This window comes from Erinaceus europaeus, chromosome 11, assembly GCF_950295315.1.
Source record: "Erinaceus europaeus chromosome 11, mEriEur2.1, whole genome shotgun sequence".
Classification (NCBI taxonomy): Eukaryota; Metazoa; Chordata; class Mammalia; order Eulipotyphla; family Erinaceidae; genus Erinaceus; species Erinaceus europaeus.
This window is the reverse complement of record NC_080172.1, coordinates 47258352-47279711: the sequence shown is the minus strand read 5'-3', so window position 1 is coordinate 47279711 and position 21360 is coordinate 47258352. Positions and strand designations below refer to the sequence as shown.

Below are 21360 nucleotides of genomic sequence, written 5' to 3'. Positions count from 1 at the left end.
ACTTTTATTTTGTATTGTTTACCGGAGCACTGCTCAGCTCTTGATGGTGGGAGGAGGGGTATTGAATTTGGGACTTTAGAGCCTCAGGTTTGAGTTTCTTTGCATAACCATTATGCTATCTACCCCCACCCATTACTTCTCTCTCTCTCTTTTTTTTTTTTAATTTTATTTATTTTCCCTTTTTTTGCCCTTACTGTCTTTTTATGGTTGTAGTTATTATTGTTGTTATTGATGTCGTCATTGTTAGACAGGACAGAGAGAAATGGAGGGGGGGGAAGACAGAGAGGAGGAGATAAAGAGAGACACCTGTAGACCTGCTTCACCACTTGTGAAGTGACTCCCCTGGAGGTGAGGAGCTGGGGGCTCGAACTGGGATCTTTACTCCGGTCCTTGCGCTTCGCGCCATGTGCGCTTAACCCGACTTCCCCTTTACTTCTCTTTTAAAGGAGGGAATTCCCCCACCCCAAAGAAACTTGGAAGGAAGGGTGGGTCTGTGAGTAGAAGAAAACAGACTTTAACTTTTTATTATTATGATTTAAAAAAAATTTATTTATTTATTCCCTTTTGTTGCCCTTGTTTATTGTTGTAGTTATTGATGTCGTCATTGTTTGATAGGACAGAGAGAAATGAAAAGAGGAGGTTAAGATAGAAAGGGAGAGAGAAAGATAGACACCTGCAGACCTGTTTCACCACCTGTGAAGCAACTCCTCTGTAGGTGGGGAGCTGGGGGCCCAAACTGGATCCTTACGCTGTCCTTGTGCTTTGTGCCACCTGCGCTTAACCTGCTGTGCTACCACCCAGTTCCCGAAGACTTTAACTCTTAAGCTTGATTTAGACCACAGGTTCTTCCCCTGCTCTGCTCATCAACATGTACAGTCTCTCAAGGCTCCTCTAATTTAGGAAGACTTCCTAAATATGTAAATATGCTGAGTCTTCCCAGCTTACCTCCCGTGCCACCTGTGTGATCTCACATTTATCCCTAGTGTAGCTGCAGCCCAATTACAGCCTCTGACTCTTAACATTGCTCACTTTTCTAGAAGAAAAGCATAATCTGGGCCAGATTAAGCCATGAGACTCTCACGCCTGAAATTCCAAAGTCCTAGGTTCAGGGCTGGGTGGTGGTACACCTGGTTGAGCGCACATGTTATAATGCATAAGGACCTTTATTTTTCTATTAAAAAATGCATCATGACTTTTCCGACAACCCAAAACACACACACAGTCTCTCTCTCTCTCTCTCTCTCTCTCAATGGAAATGACCCCAGGGCTTCATGAGTGCAAGACACTACTACTGAGTGGCCTCCCCAGGTCAACTTTTCTTTCATAATTTCAAAAAGACAGAGAGAGAAAGGGAGATAGGGAGACAGAGAAAACAAACACCTCAGCATCATTCCACCATTTGTGGAGCTTTGCTAGTGCCATCCATGGTGATTCCATGTGGTGCCAGGGTTTGAACTCAGGGCTCACTCACAGTAATGAGCATGATCTACAGGTATGATCCCAACCTCTAATTTCAATTTATGGCAAATGGCTACACAGATCAAGACGTTCTCTTCGATGGATAGGGAAACTGAAAGTTGGCTACAGCAATGGTTCCCTAATGTCAGATGGGCTGCAGAGAAGTGGTGGCCTGGAACTCAGTTAAAAATATAGATTCTGGGAGTCGGGCGGTAGTGCAGCGGGTTAAGTGCATATTGCGCAAAGCACAAGGATCGGCATAAGGATCCCAGTCCGAGCCCCCTGCAGGGGAGTCACTTCACAGGCAGTGAAGCAGGTCTCCAGGTGTCTATCTTTCTCTCCCCCTCTGTCTTCCCCTCCTCTCTCCATTTCTCTCTGTCCTATCCAACAATGTTGACATCAATAACAACAATAATAACTACAACAACAATGAAAAACAACCAGGGCAACAAAAGGGAAAAAAAATGGCAGTTGGGTGGTAGCGCAGCGGGCTAGGCGCACATGGCGCAAAGTGCAAGGACCAGCATAAGAATCCCAGTTCAAGACCCTGGCTCCCCACCTGCAGGGGAGTCACTTCACAGGTGGTGAAGCAGATCTGCAGGTGTGTCTCTTTCTCTTCACCCTTTTGGCTTCCCCTACTCTCTCCATTTCTCTCTGTCCTATCTAACAATGACTACATCAATAACAACAACAATAACTACAACAACAAGAAAAAAAAAAAACACAAGGGCAACAAAAGGGAAAATAAGTATTAAAAAAAAAAAAAGGAAAAAAATAGCCTCCAGGAGCAGTGGATTGGTAGTGCAGACACCAAGCCCCAGCAATAATCCTGGAGGCAAATAAATAAATAAATAAAATACAGGTATCTTGGGCTGAGGAGACAATATATGTCCAAGGCTCTGATGCCTCAGGTTAAAAACACACACACACACACACACACACACACACACACACACACATTTTTTCCCCAAACAGATTCTCCAGGATAGTGAGAACCAGGAAGTGTTTTTGAATCAGCGTGGTACTCGGAAATTAAACCCTACTCTTATGCATGTACAGTACTGCTGAGCAGCCTCCCTGAGCCCAGTTTCTAGTCTGTATTTTATATATATGATATATATTTCCCTCTTTATATTTATTTATTTTTCCCCTTTTGTTGCCCTTGTTGTTCTATCATTGTTGTGGTATTATTATTGTTGCCATTGTTGTTGGAGAGGACAGAGAGAAATGGGGGGGGGGGGAGAAGACAGAGAGAGGGAGAGAAAGACAGACACCGGGATTTTCACACTGGTCCTTGCGCTTTGCGCCATGTGCACTTAACCCACTGCACTACCGCCTGACCCCATATTTCCCTTTTTATCCACTGAGCTACCTCCTGGACTAAAGATGTATTTAAAAGACACTCATCAAGTAATTTTGTCATAATTTAAACCAAAAGGCTAGACCCTACCATCTCACAGCACATTCATACATGTAAATAATAGTATTTGTATACAATAATTGGTTTAATTACTGCTCTCCAATTGTTATAATCTGGCAGACTTAAGAGAACCAAAGCGCTGAAATGTAGTTCTCTTCTTTTTTTTTTTTTTTTTTTACCCAGAGCACTGCTCAGTTCAGGCTTATGGTGGTGTGGGGATTGAACCTGAGACTTTGGAGCCTCAGGCATGAGAGTCTGTTTGCATAACCATTATGCTATCTACCCTCCCCCCCTGTAGTTCTCTTCTTATTTGACACTGTATCCCTAGTTCTAAGCACAGGTCAATCAGGGACCTCCACTTGACTCAGATCACAAAGTGGCAGGTGAAAGCAGAAGCCCAGCATGTATCTGGGGAGGCCGGCTTACCCGGGACGTCATGAAGAGGAGCTTAGTCTCCATGTCTGGGGTGAGACGACATGCTAGGAATTTTCGGGATGTTCTTGACTGAAGAAGCTGCAGGATACCTGAACCAAAGGTGGAAGGGAAGAGAAGAGAGAAAAGCCTGAGCTGGAGGCAGCTTAATGGTTATCTTTCATGCTTGTGGCACCAAAGGAACCAGGCTCAATTCCCAGCACCACCATAAGTCAGAGCTGAGCAGCACTCTGGTTAGGGCGTTAGAGTCAAGTCTGAGTCCCTGAAGAAATCAGGTGGGGAGCTTGGGCCAGATAGTGACAGGGAAACTGTAAGACAAGACCAAGACAGATCAAGTATAGAAACTACTAGGGTTCCAACCAACATCTGTACTTCTGTTCCAATCAACCACCATCTCCCCAGGTATGTTAAGTCTTTTTGCTGGCCTTCTAGAGCCTCTTACTCACATTATTTCATCTGATAATATGGGGGACAGTTAGGGGGCAAATAGTCTCTCTTCCTGCTTTGCACAGTCCCATCACTGGGCCCTGGGATCAATGTGGTGTTGTGGTATAGGCACGGGCTCTGGAGTCACAAAGACCTGGTCTAAACCCCACCTCTGATACCTGCTAGCTGTGAGGCCCTGGCAAATTACTTGATTTCACTAAACTTCATTTTCTTTCTTTTTCTTTATTGGGGGATTAATGTTTTGCAGTCAACAGTAAATACAATAGCTTGTACATACATAATATTTCTCAGTTTTCCACATAACAATACAACCCCCAGTAGGTCCTCTGTCATCCTGTTCCAGAACCTGTACTCTCCCCTGTCCCCACCTACCCCATGAACTTCATTTTGTTTTACTGCCACCAGTGTTGTTGCAGGGGCCAGCACTACAAATCCACTGCTCCTAGTGGCCATTTTTTCTTTCTTTCTATTATTTTTAAATTTTTTATTGTTGTTATTTATGTCATCGTTAGGACAGAAAGAAATGGAAAGAGGAGGGGAAGACAGAGAGGGGGAGAGAAAGACAGACACCTGCAGACCTGCTTCACCACCTGTGAAGCGACTCCCCTGCAGGTAGGGAGCCAGGGGCTCAAACTAGGATCCTTACACTGGTCTTTGTGCTTCTCACCATGTGCGCTTAACCCACTGCGTTACCACCCGACTCCTTATTTTTTCTTTTTTTATTGGATAGGATGGACAGAAATTGAGAAAGGAGGGGAAATAGAGAGGGAGAAAAAGATACCAAGACACCTGCAGACCTGTTTACTGCTCGTGAAACAGACCCGCTGTAGGCAGGGAGCGGAGGCTTGAAGCTGGGTCCTTGCAGTTAACTAGGTGTGCCATCACCTGGCCCTGAACCTGATTTCCTTTATCTGTAGAGTATAACTCCTCCTTATAGGGGGTGTCCTGAGAATTAAATGGGTCAACATACATGTGCTGAGGACATAGCAGGCATGCAGACCAACTCGATATATGTTCAGTATAAGACTAGCATAGCACAAAGCAGCACCAGTACTTGCCTCTCCTGGACAACTGCTCTCACTTTGCATGCATGCACATCCTGCCCCTCCAGCATGCACAGGGGCATACATGCATAAATATACGTGCATGCTGGAGGGGCAGGAAGCAGAGCCGCATAGTTATTTTTATTCAGCCAATAAGCAGAGCCCTGGAGAAAGGGAAGGAACTGAAAAATAACCTTGTGTGGGGAGACACAGAGACTTGTTCCCTCCCCTAGTGAGGATCATCTTAGCCATCCAGATGCTTAGAATTCAGAGGCAAGATCACTATCAAGGAGGAGTCCCTCTATTGACTAAGTTTTCGTCTTCCATGCCAACCAAGTCAACTCAAAACTGGCCATTGGCTCACCTCTGAAGGCAACGAGCTGCTAGGACAGGCAGAGGAGACTGCATTCTGTTTCACTTTGCTTGGAAGTAAGGACAGCAAGGAAGTGCAGTCGGGAATGCACAGGGATGTTCTGAACTTCGGTGGTCCCAGACTCAGCCATACCTGATAGTTTGCCCTGCCCCAGGTTTCCCATATCTGAGTGCCAAAGGCTCTCCCACCCACACCTCAGTCTCTGGGTTTAAGCAGTACACAATTACTGAACTCCCTCATCCCAACAGGACGCCCCAGCACTTATTTACCTGTGAACTGGGGGCTTAAGGCTTGAGGGTTATGGATGATATCTTTCCAAAGCAGCTCGAATTCTGGTATCCTGGCAACATTCTGAAGCAGTCTCACAAGGTCCCGGCCAATCATCAAACACTCCATAAACTGGACAGGGTCAGGAGAGAAACAGGAAAGAGGATGAAAACATGGACTGTTTACCTGCTGCAGGAAGGATGGAGGAACAGCATGTTCCAGGGAAGGAAGGAAGAGGGTCGGAGAGGCTGCATAATTTTTTCTGGAATAATTATTCAGGGGAAGCTGAGGTCTGATATCAGGGGTGAGAGGTTGCTGAGAACAGCTGAAGCCCTGCTGGTTTTCACAGCAAGCTACTTCCTTTTCTTCCCTGCATCGTTTCTGTCCAGGTCAAGGGAGACTAAGGTTCCAAAAGGGGAGAACTGGCCAACTGAGCCCCGGTAGCCTTTCTCCAAAACAACTCAGTGGTAACAAAAATGCTGTAGAGGAGGCCGGGTGGTAGTGAAATGGGTTAAACGCACTTGGCACAAAACACAAGGACTGCACAAGGATCCAGGTTTGAGCCCCCGGCTCCCCACCTGCACGCGGGGGGGTGGTGGTGGTGGTGGTGGTGCAGGTCTGCACGTGTCTATCTTTCTCTCCCCCTCTCTCCATTTCTCTCTGTCCTATCCAACAACAACAACATCAATAACCACAACAATGATAAAACAATAAGGGCAACAAAAGGGAAAAAAGCCTCCAGGAGCAGTGGATTTGTGGTGCAGGCACTGAGCCCCAGCAATAACCCTGGAGGCAAAACAAAACAAAACAAAACAAAACAAAACAAAACAAAACAAAACGCTGTAGAGTGGGGCCATACCTGGTTGAGCACACATATTACAGTGCACGAGGACCCAGGTTCAAGCCCCAGGTCCCTACCTGCAGGGGGGGAGCTTCATGTCTGGTGAAGCAGTGCTGCAGGTATCTTTCTTATTCTTGCTATCTCTTCTACCTCTCAGTTTATCTACCTTTATTCAAAATAAATAAAAACATTTTTTAAAAATGATGTATATCAGGGCCGGGTGGTGATGCACCTGGCTGAGTGCAAATGTTATAGTGTGCAAGGACCTGGGTTCAATCCCCCGTCCCCATCTGCAGGGAGAAAGTTCTGTGAGTGGTGAAGCAGTGTTGCAAATGTCTTTTTCTTTTTTTTTTCCTTTTTTTTTTTAAAGAATTTTATTTTATTTATTTACGAAAAAGACAGGCAGAGAGAGAAAGAACCAGACATCACTCTGTACATGTGCTGCCTGCCGAGGATTGAACTCAGGACCTCATGGTTGAGAATCCAGTGCTTTATCCACGGTGCCACCTCCTGGACCACAGGTGTCTCTTTTTCACTATCACCCCCTTCCCTCTCGATTTCTGGCTGTCTCTATCCAATAAATAAATAAGGATAATTTAAAAATTAAAAAAAAAAAACAAGCAAAAAACTCATGCCTGCAGCACCAAAGGTCCCAGGTTCAATCCCATAACATTACCGTAAGGCAGAGCTGAACAGTGCTATGGACTCTCTCTCTGTAGCTCACTCTCCCTAATTAAAATAAAAATAAATAAATAAATAAAATATTAACTTCAAAGTCCCAGGTTCAATATGCCAGAGCTGAGTAGTGCTCTGGTTAAAAAAAAAAAAAACAGGAGTTGGGTTAAGTGCAAGGACCAGTGTAAGGATCCCAGTTCAAGCCCCTAGCTCCCCAACTACAGGGGAGTCGCTTCACAGGCAGTGAAGCAGGTCTGCAGGTGTCTATCTTTCTCTCCCCTCTGTCTTCCCCCCCTCTCCAATTCTCTCTGTCTTATGTAACAGTGATGGCATCAATAACAACTACAACAATAAAAAAACAAGGGCAACAAAAGGGAAAAAAAAATATATATATATATATCACAAAACTATCTATATAAAATAAATAAATGCTGTATATCTCTGTTCCTCAAAAGAACATTCACGAGAAGATAGCACAATGGTTATACATAAAGACTTTTATGGGCTGAAGTGATAGCAAAGTAGTTATGCAAAGAGCCTTCCATGATTTCATCCCCAGCACCAGCACCATATCACATCAGCCAAAGCTGAATAGTACTCTGGTTGGGGAGAGAGATACATATTAGCCATACGTGGCAAATAAGCACTTGAAATGGGACTAATTTAAACAAAGATGTACTTTAAATTTCACTTTCAATTAAAATTTCTATGAGGTTAGTATGGTAGAGAATAACTCTAGAACCTCTCTCCCCCTCAGAAGATCTGAGAGTGAACAATTTGCAATCTCACTTGACCACAGCAACAGTGTGTGTGTGTGTGTGTGTGTGCGTGTGTATTTTGACACAGCAGCAGACACAAAGGACCACTCTGGCTCAGGTGTCTTAAGTGTTCAGTCTAAGCAACAGCATTTTTAGGAACTTGGGCTAGACTACACAGATTTCCCTCCTCTCTCTCAGAATGATGGAGTAACACCAGACCCTGAAGCCCTTCCACCCCTGGCCTAGGCCAACAAAGCCTGCGAGCACCCTCACTTCTACAGGCTGCTATTCTCACCCGTTCCCGCAGCAGGGAGATGCAGAACTCCACTTCCTTCTGCCGCAGGGCTTGAAGCTGGCTGGTCCCATGGTGGTCCACAATGAGGCGGAGGTAAGTGTAAACAGCCATGGCGATGAGGATGCTGCTCTTCAATACCCATTCCCTGTGTGTGTGTGGGGGGGAGACACTGTTATTGGCACTGAGCCTGGACCTGCTATCCCCACACTCATGCAGTGCTCAGCATTGTCTGGGGACTAGTGTTGGGAGTACAGTCTCTGTTTGCTCGACTGTTTGCTCCTGTTGTAATTCTCTCAAACTAAGGTGGGAACAACTTCTATCACTCTAATAGATGTGTCACCCCCCCAAAAAAAAAAAAGGTTGTCTTGATGAATGGAAGCAATTTGCCTTTTCTTTCTTTCTTTTTTAAATGTTTAAATTGTCTTTATTTATTTATTGGCTTGAGACAGCCAGAAACTGAGAGGGAAGGGAGTGACAGAGAGACACCTGCTTCACCACTTGTGAAGCTTTCCCCTTGCAGGTGGGGAACAAGAGCTCAAACCTAGGTCCTTGTGCACTGTAACGTGACCCACCACCCGGCCCCACAATTTGCCTTTTCCACAGAACTACTTAGCTCCCAATAAAAAGATTTATTTACTCACTCAACATTTACTGAGTTTTACATGTGCCAAATACTGTGCAAAATAAACCACAGTACCTCCCCAACTCAAACTTTGGTTAAAATGTCCTTTTATCAGTAGTTCTTTAAAAGTGGTTTAAGGACCTCTGGGGACTACCAAGACCCTTTCAGGACCTGGAGGTTTTACAACGCACTGTATTACCCTTCTTTCACACAAGCCATTAGTAGGCCATCATGCCACAAATCACAAATATTTTTCTAGCAACTGATTCCAGTCCTAGTCACCTGTTCTAAATCACAATCTAAACAGAACATGATTTTTGGATAGCAACACCCATTTTCTCAGGAGTCTGAGAAATCTCCCTGGGGAAAGAAGAGGTAATGAAAAAGTTACATGTTCCTCAATGCTATAATAAAGGGTGGGGGAGAAAAATTGGGGTGGAGAGTCAAAATTGGGGAGCTGTCTCTCCGCCAAGCAAGTAGTTGTTAATGGCTTTGGCAGCTCTGCTGGAAAGCAGTGAACTAGAGGAAGACAGGGAATTTAATTAATCTAAGCAGGCAACATACTGATTCCGGAAAAGCATACAAGTCACCTAATTAAAAGACTCTGACCTTTTCCTTTCAGAGAATGAAAGCAATAGCCAAGGACACCAGAGGAGGGCCCCTCCCCCACCTGTTACCTTTCAGCCACACAGCCCCAGAGACATATGGAGGGGGTGAGAGGGAAGGGGTAGTAGAACAACAAGACACATTCCTAGGAACTGTTGCAAGTGTTTCTGGAGGGCAGGAGGAAAGGTGGGGCAGCTGATACCTGTACATTAAAACTGTGCTTCAAACATCCCAATGAGGTATTGGGACAGGAGGTACCTGGCACTGCCTGGCACAAAGTGAAAAAGAAACACATTTTAGGGAGGTTGCTAAGCAGAGATGATGAGTAGGTGAATTCTGGAGTGAAGTCAGAAAGCGATGCAAGTGATCTCTGACCCAGGACACTAAAAGCAGAGTCCTGGGCTGGGGAGGCAGCATAATGGTTTTGCAAAAGACTGTCATGCCTGTGGCTCTGAGGTCTCAGGTTTAATTCCAAGCACCAGAGCTGAGCAGTGGCTTGGTCTCTTTCCCCCTGCCTCCTCTATCTTTTTTACTAAATAATTAAAAGAGAGAGAAAGAGAGAGATAGGAGTCATCCTGATGGGAAATTTCTAGGGCCTCATGCCATGTCAAGTACCAAATAATGGAAGCAGGTCCCTACAACCTCAGCTGAACCACTTTTGCACAGCCCAAGCTGAGCACTAGGTGACGCTGCACAGCAGGCCAGGCGCAATTCTCTGGCTTGGGCAGAATCTCTCTACAAATTGGAAATAAGGGGGAGGTAAAGTCTTCTAAATCTATTAGCACTTTCAATCATTTGCAACTATGCTGCATCACCTAGAAATAGATTTTGAAATCACTCCCCCAAACAAGATTCATACAGAATAGCCCTAAAAAATGTCTAACCCTTTACTTTGATGAAAACGGAAAGAAACAGTGAGAAAGTTCAGTAGGTCCCCCCATGGCCTCTTCAGCACTGAAGCTTCCAGATCATACATGCAAGCCCTAGCAGATTTGGTGGTTCTGATGGCCTCCTCACCCTTCACTGACACCCCTGCTGCCCCTACTTCCCTTTCCTCACCGTGTTACTTCCAAAGAAAGAATAGGCCTTGGGAGGGAGAGAAGGGGTACCTGCCAGGCCTGGGTGGTTGGCTGGCCCAATTCAGCTGAGTTCACCCTCCTCCACCTCCCTCCAAAGATAAACATTCCAAGGAGGTCTGGATCAAAAATAAACCCTTATCAGATGAAACTAGTTTTTCCTGGGCTCTGAGATATGTTAGTAAAGACGTTCTTTCCCACTCCTTCATTCCTTGGCTAGTAGCATGGCATTAATTTCTCCACTTGTGGAGTCAGGTGGTGTACCAGGTTGAGCGCAAACATTACCATACATGAGGATCTAGGTTCAAGCCTCCTCACTCTACCTGCAGGGGGGAAGCTTCATGACCTGTAGGGAGGAAGCTTCATGAGTGAAGCTTCATGAGTGATAAAACAGGTCTGCAGGTGTCTCTCTCTTTCTCTCCCTACCTCTCCCTCTGCTCCCAATTTTTTTTCTCTATTCTGTCAAATAAGGAAAATGAAGAGGTGGGGAGGAAAAGGAAAAATGGCCAGTGGGGATGCTGGATTTGTCACTGAGCCCTAGTAATAACACTGATGGAAAAAAAAATCTCTACTATCTGCCACCATACACTTGTCCTCACCCCCTACCCCCTTCATCCTCTCTTGGGCCACCTCTTGGGCCACCTAACAATCCTCACATATTTCCGGTTTCCCACAGTTACACCCATCATTATCATATCTGGCCTTTTGCCCCACCTTTCATGGTAGACCCTACCTTTGCTCCGTCAGGATATCCAGAACACTCTCCGCCAACCAGATATTTTTGGCTGTAACATCCCCACCTGATTTTAATGGAGAAAACAAAAGAATCAGAACAGATCTTCTAAGCGACTCAGCTAATCTAATTCTTTTCCTCACCCATCTTTTTTATATGTTTTATTTATTTTCCTTTTTTTGTTGCCCTTGTTGTTTTTATCATTGTTCTGGTTATTATTATTATTGTTATTGATATTGTTGTTGCCGAATAGGACAGAGAGAAATGGAGAGAGGAGGGGAAGACAGAGAAGGGGAGAGAAAGAAAGACACCTGCAGACCTGCTTCACTGCTTATGAAGCGACACCCCCAGCAGGTGGGGAGCTGGGGCTCAAATCGGGATCCTTAAGCCGATCCTTGTTATTTGCATCATGTGTGCTTAACCCACTGTGCTACTGCCCAACTGACTTCCTTTTCTTCACCCATCTTGCTGCTCCAGCCCTCTGATCCCATCACTGTTGTTCTGAGCACTGGAAAAACTACCTTCTGCTCTGTCAGGCTTCAAAGTTCCCACCTTTGAGGGTTTTTTTTTCTTTTTTTTTTCCCCAACCAGAGTTGCTACATTTCCACAAACTGGGGGTTGGCATGAGACTACTCTGACTCTTGGGAGCCCAGCAGTGGCACATTACACCAGTAGAGCACGCATGTTACAGTGCATACGGTCCCAAGTTCAAGGCCCTGGTTCCCATCTGCAGGGGAGAAATTCCATAAGTGGTAAAACAGTATTGTAGGTACTTCTCTTTTCTCTCTTCCTATCTCCCCCTTACCTCTCTCTGACATTATCCAATAAATAGAAATAAAATATTAAAAGGGGAGAAGGAAGGGAGGAAGGGAGGGAGGGAGGGGCTATACTCCACCGCTTTTGAAAGGGAATGTCTAGCAATATGACATGAAAAGCCTATGACTGGATAGAAAAGGAACTCAGGATCTGAGGAACAGGTTGGTTTATATTCCAAATCCTATATCAGACTCTTGACAGGTCAAGGGGTTCTTGTTTCCTGGGATCAGAGTTTTCAAGAATTTGCTCTAGAATTTCCTGAGGCAGAATAACATGGCAGACCCAAGGATGAAAAGCGGGGACTGGGAGTGCCAAAAAGAAAAGAAAGTGCCAGAAGAATGGATAAAAATAGTCAGCACTACACTCTGCCTTGCCCCAGGGTCCTAATTTAAAAATCCAATGTTCACATAGTCACACATTATAGAGGACTACACAGCAAGCAGAAGCACCAATGTTATATAAATCTTCAAGCAGCAAATACCAATTTGATAGTGGTGAGACAAATGAGACAGGGTTATTTTTAAACAGACACACGTGATTTTGGAAGTAGAAGGGGTAGCATGGGCAAACCTCTGGGATATTTAGTGGCTCACACAGATATCACCAATGCCAGGAAGATAATATAACTGAAATGTCAGGGTCTGTTCTGTGACATCGTTCATCCCTCAAACCATCCCCAACTGGATGTCATGATTAAGACCAAGAGTGGAGTGGAGGTAGGGAAGATATCTGGTTTTTTGAAAGTGTAACAAGATGGGAACAAGTTGTTTGTCCTCACTTCTTTCTCCCTTCCTTACAAATCCTTTATAATCCATATGCCATGAGAGCACAGAGTGAGGACTGGCCAAAATAAGCTAGTTATTTTGTCAGGCCCTGAGGCTCAGCAAAAAGGAAAATGAGGAAAGACAGATAGATTCACAAGGCGCACTGATTTTTCAACACATTTCTGCAATCTGTGTGGCCAAGAGATACCTGTCTCAGTAGGCAGGAGTATAAGCAATTTGGGAGGCAAGTCCCTTAGACAGTCACTCTCCACTGCCTGGGTGCAGTCTCTGGCTGCCTCTCTTTTCTTTTTCATGCTCTTGCCATCAAACTCACCAGCAATTTGCTTCATGAATGTCATGCAAACGCCATCGGCTCCCAGAACCCCACTCTTCACTAATTCCCGCACCAACCACACCAGCTGGAGAGAGGAAATGGCATGTGGAGGAGTTATGAATTTTACAAGGAGCCAGTCCAGTCACATTACAATTGATGGACACAATGTCTCCCCATTTTCCCCCTCCCTTCTCCTTAAAAGGGAGAATTCAATCTTTATTGTGTCTTTGAGTGGGGTTTCTCTTTCCTTTCTGGTCTTACCTGAGTACGGCAGGTATCCTGCAACTTCAGGTACTTCTCCATAAGTATCTGGTTGATTTTATTCAGGACAATATTCATGCCATCACGACTCACCAGAGCCAAGTCCCGGTAGCACTATGAGAAAGGGGGGAGGGGGGGAGTGAGTAGGCAGCAAGCTGAGGACAGGTTCTTGCTCTCACCCACATTGTGCCCCTACCCACCTGGTGTCTTCAATAGCACCTGAGGTGGGCAATGAGACCCTTTCAAAGGGCCCTGCCATCCTAAATTTACCCTCTCCTCAGTCATGTAGGGTAGGGGAGAGGGACTGAGTTCCTCACGAATAAGACAGAAGCCTGCTAAGAAAGGCTCCTTAGCACCAAGCCCCAGCAAACTTTTATAGCTATTGCCAAATTTCTGTACAGACGGTTCAGATCTGTTACATGTTTGACATTGAAAGGACTTTAGCTATTTCTTGCTAGTTTGCAGTTCATGACCCTTTTTTCCTGCTGTGGCATTGCCTATGAGACAGGGTGCTACCATACAGCTGGGTTTCTCCTTTGAATTTTACCTTTGCTCTCTTCCTGGTCAGTGCTCTTCCCTATGTACCACACTGGTTCTTCTAAACCTTTTAACTTTCCTCTACATTAATATCTATGAGCTTCCACATCCTCTTTTCATCTTTTTCGTATTTTTCTTCTCATTCTTTACTATCTTGGCCCTGCTGTCACTACTTTGGTGTGAACCTTCACCAGAACTCACCCATTTATTGATGAGAAGTAAATAAATTTATGTCCTAATTGTTCTCTGGCTTCTAATCTTAACATTTATTTACTTACTTACTTGTAACGAGTGTGAGTACTGGGGCTCTGTGCCTACATGATGAAGCAACCACTCCTGGTGACTGTTTTTTCTTTCTTTTACTTGATAGGACAGGGGAAAAAATTGAGAGAAGAGAGGGAAAAGAGAAAGAGAGACACCTGTAGCATTGCTTCATTGTTCATGAAACTTCCCCCTGCAGTTGAGACAATCTGTACTCTCAACAGGTGTGCTTAACCTGCTACACCCAACTCCATCAATCTGTACTCTCAACTGGATCTACTACTGCTTGGCCCAGGCCTCTAGTCTTACATAACGTATTTACCCTTCACTTTGTGGCCAGTTTAAAAAAAAAAAAAAAGAAAGGCTCCTTAGTCCTAACCCTGACGCCATCTCTGCCTTAAGAAGTGTCACATTGATGCCACAAGCTGAACAAAACCAGGTGGAGGCCATCTGCTTTACATCTGCCAGGAAGAAAGTCACTGCAGCATGGATTTGGTTGAGCAGCCCAGAAAAGATCCCAAAGAGGTTTTCAGGGCTAGGAGAATTAAAGAAAGAATACCCAGGGTCAAGGACCTAGAAAGAAAGGGCAAAGCCCAACTGAACTCCCTTAACCAAATGCCTTTGTTCTTTCCTTTGGGTGGCCCTTTGCTTCTACCAAGTATGGGGGGGGACGTTAAGTTTTAAGTATATCCTACCACCCGGGAGGGCACATCAACTTCCTCTGTGAGAGCTCCTGCCTGCCTTCTCCTGGAGCTCTTCTCGCCCTCTTCAGAGACCAGGCTCCTGGAGGGATACCTTGGGCAGCCTCAGAAGCAAATTCCTTAGCCTGTTGAGTGCTATTCTATCTATAGGGTCACACACAAAGGGTGAATATCAGACATTTTGTCTCCTACAACCTGGGAGAGAGAGAGAGCAGTAAGGGTGGAACTAACATTCACAATAGCTAACAAGCACTAGCCTTTCACACAAACTTCCTATAACGAAAATTACTACGGCTGAGTCATATAACAGCCCTTTTAATTAGCTACTACTGAATATTTATTCTACTTCTATTTTTACAGATGAGAAAACAGGCAGAGGTGAAAGTAATTCCTCCCAGGTCACACAGAGATAGAAGAGCCAGGATTCACAAAAGACCAGGCAGACTGATTTTTCATTCCATGCTCTAAACCATCTACTTATAGCAATATTAGAAATTACAGGGGGGGGCGGAGGGTAGATAGCATAATGGTTATGCAAACAGACTGTCATGCCTGAGGCTCCAAAGTCCCAGGTTCAATTCCCTGCACCACCATAAGCCAGAGCTGAACTGTGCTCTGGTAAAAAAAAAAAAAAAAAAATTACAGGGGAAGAAGCTGCTGAGGGGTGGAGGGAAGACCACAGTGGCTTTTAGATACTTTCTATACTCTTTCATCCTAAGTGCTCAGAAAAGAACCATTCCTTGTGGGCTGGGGAGACAACATAATGGTTATGCCAAGATTTTCATGGCTAAGGCTCTGAGGTCATAGGTCTAATCCCAGGACCACCATAAGCCAGAGATGAATGTAACTCTGGTATCTCTCTCTGTATCTTTCTCTCATGAAATAAATAAGAATAGGTAGGGGACAACATAATGGTTTTGCTAAAAGACTCTCATGCCTGAGGCTCTAATGTCCGAGGTTCAATCTCCCACACAACCATAAGCCAGAGCTGAGCAGTGCTCTGGTAAATAACATCAACAACAACAATAATAATAATGAAGTAATAAACAAATAAGAATTATTTCTCCAAGTGAGCTGCTCCCTGGCTCTAATGTCCGAGGTTCAATCTCCCACACAACCATAAGCCAGAGCTGAGGGATGCCTAAAAGAAGAGCTATTGTCCCCTCCTCTGGCCCCTATTATCCGGACGTCAAATCATCTGATCTGATGAAAGTACCAACACTTGTATCTGGGGAGGTGGCTCAACTGGTGGACTACCATGCCTGAGGTTCCTGGTTCTAACACAGCATCACATATACTAGAGTGATACTCTGGTTTCTCTCGCTCTATGTCTCAAGTGAAATTCTCTCTCATGTCTCTAAATAAAGTAAATTCATTTTTTTAATTAAAAAAAATTAAAAAATATTTATTTTCCCTTTTGTTGCCCTTGTTGTTTTTTATTGTTGTTGTAGTTATTGTTGTTGTTGTTATTGATGTTGTCGTTGTTAGATAGGACAGAGAGAAATCCAGAGAGGAGGGGAAGACAAAAGGGGAAGAGAAAGACACCTGCAGACCTGCTTTACCACCTGTGAAGCGATGCCCCTGCAGGTGGGGAGCTGGGGGCTCAAACTGGGATTCTTATGCTGGTCCTTGCGCTTCACGCCATGTGCACTTAATCTGCTGTGCTATCACCTGACTCCCAATAATGTAAATTCTTAAGAAAATTAAAGAAAAAGAAAGGCAAGGCAAGGCTGCACTGTGTCTAGTGGTGCACCCTGTAAGCGCACAATTTACCATACACAAGGACCTGGAATTAAGCCCTTGGTCCCAACCTACAGGGGGGAAGCTTATAAGTGGTAGAGTAGTGTTACAGGTGTCACTCCTCTCTGTCTGTCTGTCTGTCTGTCTCTCTCTCTCTCTCTATATATATATATATATATATATAAAGAAAAAAAGAAAAAAAGAAAAAAGTGGCCAAGCCCCAGTGATAACCCTAGTCAGAAAAACAAGCACTTAAGAGATCTCTGAGTCGGGTGGTAGTGCAGCAGGCTAAGTGCATGTGGTGCAAAGCACAAGGACAGGCTTAAGGATCCTGGTTCGAACCCCTGGCTCCCAATCTGCAGGGGGGTTGCTTCACAGGCAGTGAAGCAGATCTACAAGTGTCTATCTTTCTCTCCCCCCTCTGCCTTCCCCTCCTCTCTCCATTTCTCTCTGTCCTATCCAACAACGACATCAATAACAATAATAATAACAACTACAACAAAAATAAAACAAGGGCAACAAAAAGAGAATAAATAAATATTAAAAAAAGAGAGAGAGAGAGAGAGAGCTCCCTGTGTGTTACTAACTTCACACACAAGGAGAACTGAGTATCCTAACTTCATTAGGGGGTGAGGTGGGAGATCCAAAGTATAAACAAGGGTCAAAGGAAGAGATAAGGGGACATGGTGAAGTACTGCCAATGAACTTGTCAGTGCATGTTGTCAGATGAGCCCTGAAACCTTGGCAGGGGTATGAGTCACAGAATGGGCAGAGGGTGAGGAACCTTACTGGCCACCATGATGGTCACCTGTGGCAGCAGGATAGCAGGAGTATTATATTCCTGACACTGTTAGTTGTCACTAAGTTCTATGCAGTTTGCTTACTGGCTTGGAATGGCAGTAGGATCAGTAGACAGGACCAGGGATAGGGTGGGGTGGGGGCAGGTGGACAGAAAGGAGCACCAGAGTCTTGAAAGAAATGAAAGTTGGGGCAGGGCAGTAGTGCACTGGGTTAAGCGCACATGATGCGAAGCGCAAAGACCTGCATAAGAGTCCCAGTTCGAGTGCCTGGCTCCCCACCTGAGGGGGGGGGTCACTTCAGAAACAGTGAAGCAGGTCTGCAGGTGTGTTTCTCTCTCCGTCTTCCCCTCCTCTCCATTTCTCTCTGTCCTATCCAACAATAATAACAACAAGGGCAACAAAAATGGGAAAAATTTTTACTCCTCTAGGAGTAGATTCATAGTGCAGGCACTGAGCCCCAGCAATAACCTTGGAGGCAAAAAAAAAAGAGAAATGAAAGTTGACAAGAATGCTAAAGAACCACACTTGTCCTGACTTGGGAGAGAAGGGATGTCCTGATAATCCAGGCGAGGTCCTCACAGCCCCCAACTTTCTTTCTGAAGATGCTTGCTGAGAAGTCCCTGGGTCCTTGCCCCCTTGATGAAGAGAGGCAATGCTCTTGGACTGTTCTGTTACCTTAACCTACTGACTGCTGGAGCCTCCACCTTAACCTCTTCCTCTGCCCCTCATCACAGCCCCCAAGCCAGAGTGCCCCCAGCTCCTCAGTTCAGACACCAGTTAGGAAATTAACTCAAACACAAGCAACCATCAGATCCAAGTTGAAAAGGCACAAGAGGAACAAAATACACCTCATCATATTCCACTCTCTACCATCTTCCTCCACTGAATTCGCTAGTTTACTAGTTTACCTGCTTCCACCCACTATAAGCCCCAACTTCTCCATTGCTAGTCCCTTTGTCTGAAGAGGTTAGACCTGGAATCTGTCCTCCCAGGAAATTCAGTTAGGGATTTCACTTGGAAACCTGTTCACATATGTCAACTACCTGGAACCCAAGGCGACAGCCTGAGCTGTGCTCACAGACTCATCAAAAGACAGCTCTGGTTTCTTGCCATGGCTGGATGGTTAAATTCATAACATAATAAACATTCATAATGCAGAACTCTAAGTCCTCTCATTGTTAGGCCAAGCAAAGAACTACAAGCATGTTCTCTCTCTCTCTTTTTTTAAATTGCCAACAGGGTTATCACTAGGGCTCAGTGCCTGCACTATATATGAATCCACTGCTCCTGGAGGCCATTTTTCCCATTTTTTGTTGCCCTTGTTACCCTTGTTGTGTTGTTATTGTTGTTGTCATTGCTATTGTTGTTGGATAGGACAGAGAGAAATTGAGAGGAGGGGAGACAGAGAGGGGGATAGAAAGACACCTGCAAACTTGTTTCACCTCATGTGAAACAACCCCCCTGTAGGTGGTGATCCAGGAGCTCAAACCAGGGTCCTTTATGCTGGTCTTTGCACTTTGTGCTATGTGCTTAACACGCTGTGCGGTAACCTTCTGACCCCCAAGACTTATTTAATTTTAAGCCTTTATTAAATAAAAAGGAGGCAGAATATTTATTTACTTATTTTTTACCAGAGCACTGCTCATCCCTGGCTTATAGTGGTGCAGGGGATTGAACCTAGGACTTTGGAGCCTCCGGCATGAAGAATATTTATTTTTGACAGAAGGTGAGAGAGATACAAGTGGAGACACCTATAGCACTACCCCAACCACAGGTAAAATTTGGGGGGGTTAAACCCAGGTCCCCCACATAATAATATGTTCACTCTACTGGGTGTGTCACCACTGGCCCCCAGGATTCATTTATTAATGAGGAGGAGGCGGGGAAGGGGAGAGGGAAAGCAGGGCATCACTCCAGCACATGTGATAGCAGGAATTAAATTTGGGAGGGACTTCATGCTCCGAAGTCCAACATGTTATCCACTGTACCTACCACCTCCTAGGCTGTAACTGAGCAATATTTTGCTTGTATTCATAAAAATCCACACAAGATAAAACAAAATCTTAATTCCAACTCCCTTATCTCCATCTTTGGCAATTATTTCTTTCTTTTTTTTAATTTTTAAAAATTATCTTTATTCAACAAAAGAGAATGAATAAATAAATATTTAAAATTATCTTTATTTATTTATTGGATAGAGACAGCCAGAAATTGAGAAGGAAGGGGGAGTGAGAGAGGGAGAGAGACAGAGTGACACCTGCATCCCTGCTTCACCACTCGCAGAGCTTTCCCCCTGCAGGTCAGAGGGACTGAGTGCCACTATTTAACATCATCAAACTGGAGACATTCATTTGTCCTCAAGGATGCTTAAAAAAAATTCACTGGGGCTGGGTGGTAGTGCATCTGGTTGAGTGCTCATGTTATCATGCACAAGGACCCAGGTAGGTATAAGCCCTTGGTCCCCATCTGCAGGAGGGAAACTTCATGAGCAGTGAAACAGATGTTTCTCTCCCTCTCTATTTCCCCCTTATCTCTCGATTTCTCTGTCTCTATGCAATAAATAATAAATAAAATATTTTTTTAAATTCAAGAAATATTACACATGTACCAACTACTATATTTTACTGCTGACTGTAAACCATTAATCCCTCCAATAAACAAAGAAAAAAAATCACTGGGGGCTGGGTGGTAGTGTCCCTGGCTGAGTGTGTACCTCACAGTGCATAGGACCTGGGCTCAAGCTCCTGGTCCGCACCCAAGCAGGGGAGGGGGGAGGCTTCACAAGTGGTGAAGTAGCACAGTGTCTCTCTTCTTCTTACTCCCCTCTTAATTTACTCTGTCCTATCAAATAAAAAAAAAAACTTTCCAATTCTTAAAAAAAAAAAATTATTTACAGTTTGGGAGGTGGAGCAGCAGAAGAAGGACTTGCAAGCATGAGGTCCTGAATTCAATCCCCAGTACTGTGTATATCAGAGTATGGCTCTGGTTATCTCTCCTCTTCTTTATCAACCTCTATCTGGAAAAGAGGAAAGAAGGAAGAAGAGGAAAAAGTCCACTGATGGTGGTGGAACTGTGCAGGCATGAAAGCCCAGCAGCAAAAATAAAACTATTTAAATGTTTTTGTACTCTAGCAACTGGATTGTCTTTACTTTGTTTTTTTTTTTTTTTTTTTTTTTTTTTGCCTCACAATCTAGAATTTAAAATGATCTGTCAAGATATTTTTAAAATAAGGTGGTCCAGTTCTGAGCAAAAGATCTAGTATTTTCCTTGGGTAGACCTTAAGTTCCACCATCTTCCCAGATCATCGCCTTTCAGGGGGGCTTGAGTCCAGAGCAGAGTTTCTTACCTTTTGAGCTTGGGCAGGTTCGGTGAGGACAAGGGTGAAAAGTCCTAGACAGATCTCCTCATGCTGGGGTGGGCCTTTGCATACCTAAGTAATGAAGAAGGAAAAAACTAGTCACTCACAGGAGAAGAGCTCTTGAGTAACCTGGAAAGGAGAATCATCTTAGATCTGATGATTTCCTTCTTCTACAAGTGATTTTTTTTTTTTTTGGGGGGGGGCAGCAAAATAACTCCTTTGGACAATGCACTGCTTTGCTATGTGATGCACTGAAAGAAGCTCCAGTGTTATGGTCTCGTTCACTCTATCTCTGTCTCTACCTAAAACCTAAATAAATAAAACAAAAAGTGTTTAAAATGGAGAGGGAGGGCTGGAGGCATATCCTATTTACCACCGTCAGCAGCCTCCAACAATTGTCAATAGAAGGGAATTGCAAAGAGTGACAAACACACTTGTCAAATCCAGACCTTGAAATAACTGAGCATCTGTTATCTAGAAGGTAAAGACATAATAAGAATTAATAATAGGTAGGTACTGAACATTCAATGAATGCCAGGAATTACTCTAACTCCTTTATATGTCCTTAATATTTAAAATCCTTTCAACCTCAGATTTATTAGGATTTATTAGATTTAAAAGGTCAGGTATGTGACAATGATTTGAAAATAAAAGTTATTATAGAGCCATGAGATATTTTTCTTTTTCTTTATTTTTTTTTTTTTAAATTGCTACCAGGGTTATCACTGGGGCTTGTGCCAAA

The 21360-nt window shown here is 44.3% G+C and overlaps 1 protein-coding gene across 1 annotated transcript in view; it reads right to left on the bottom strand.

Annotated features, from left to right (window-relative positions):
* Positions 1–21360, bottom strand: part of INTS3 (integrator complex subunit 3) — a 50552-nt gene that overhangs the window by 17607 nt on the left and 11585 nt on the right. Inside the window, exons 3-9 of the mRNA XM_060201452.1 lie at positions 20607–20690; positions 13222–13335; positions 12961–13045; positions 11047–11113; positions 8010–8154; positions 5443–5572; positions 3305–3402 (exon numbers count right to left, since the gene is read on the bottom strand). Coding sequence (XP_060057435.1) covers positions 3305–3402; positions 5443–5572; positions 8010–8154; positions 11047–11113; positions 12961–13045; positions 13222–13335; positions 20607–20690 — 723 coding nt within the window. The remainder of the gene's footprint in view (positions 1–3304; positions 3403–5442; positions 5573–8009; positions 8155–11046; positions 11114–12960; positions 13046–13221; positions 13336–20606; positions 20691–21360) is intronic.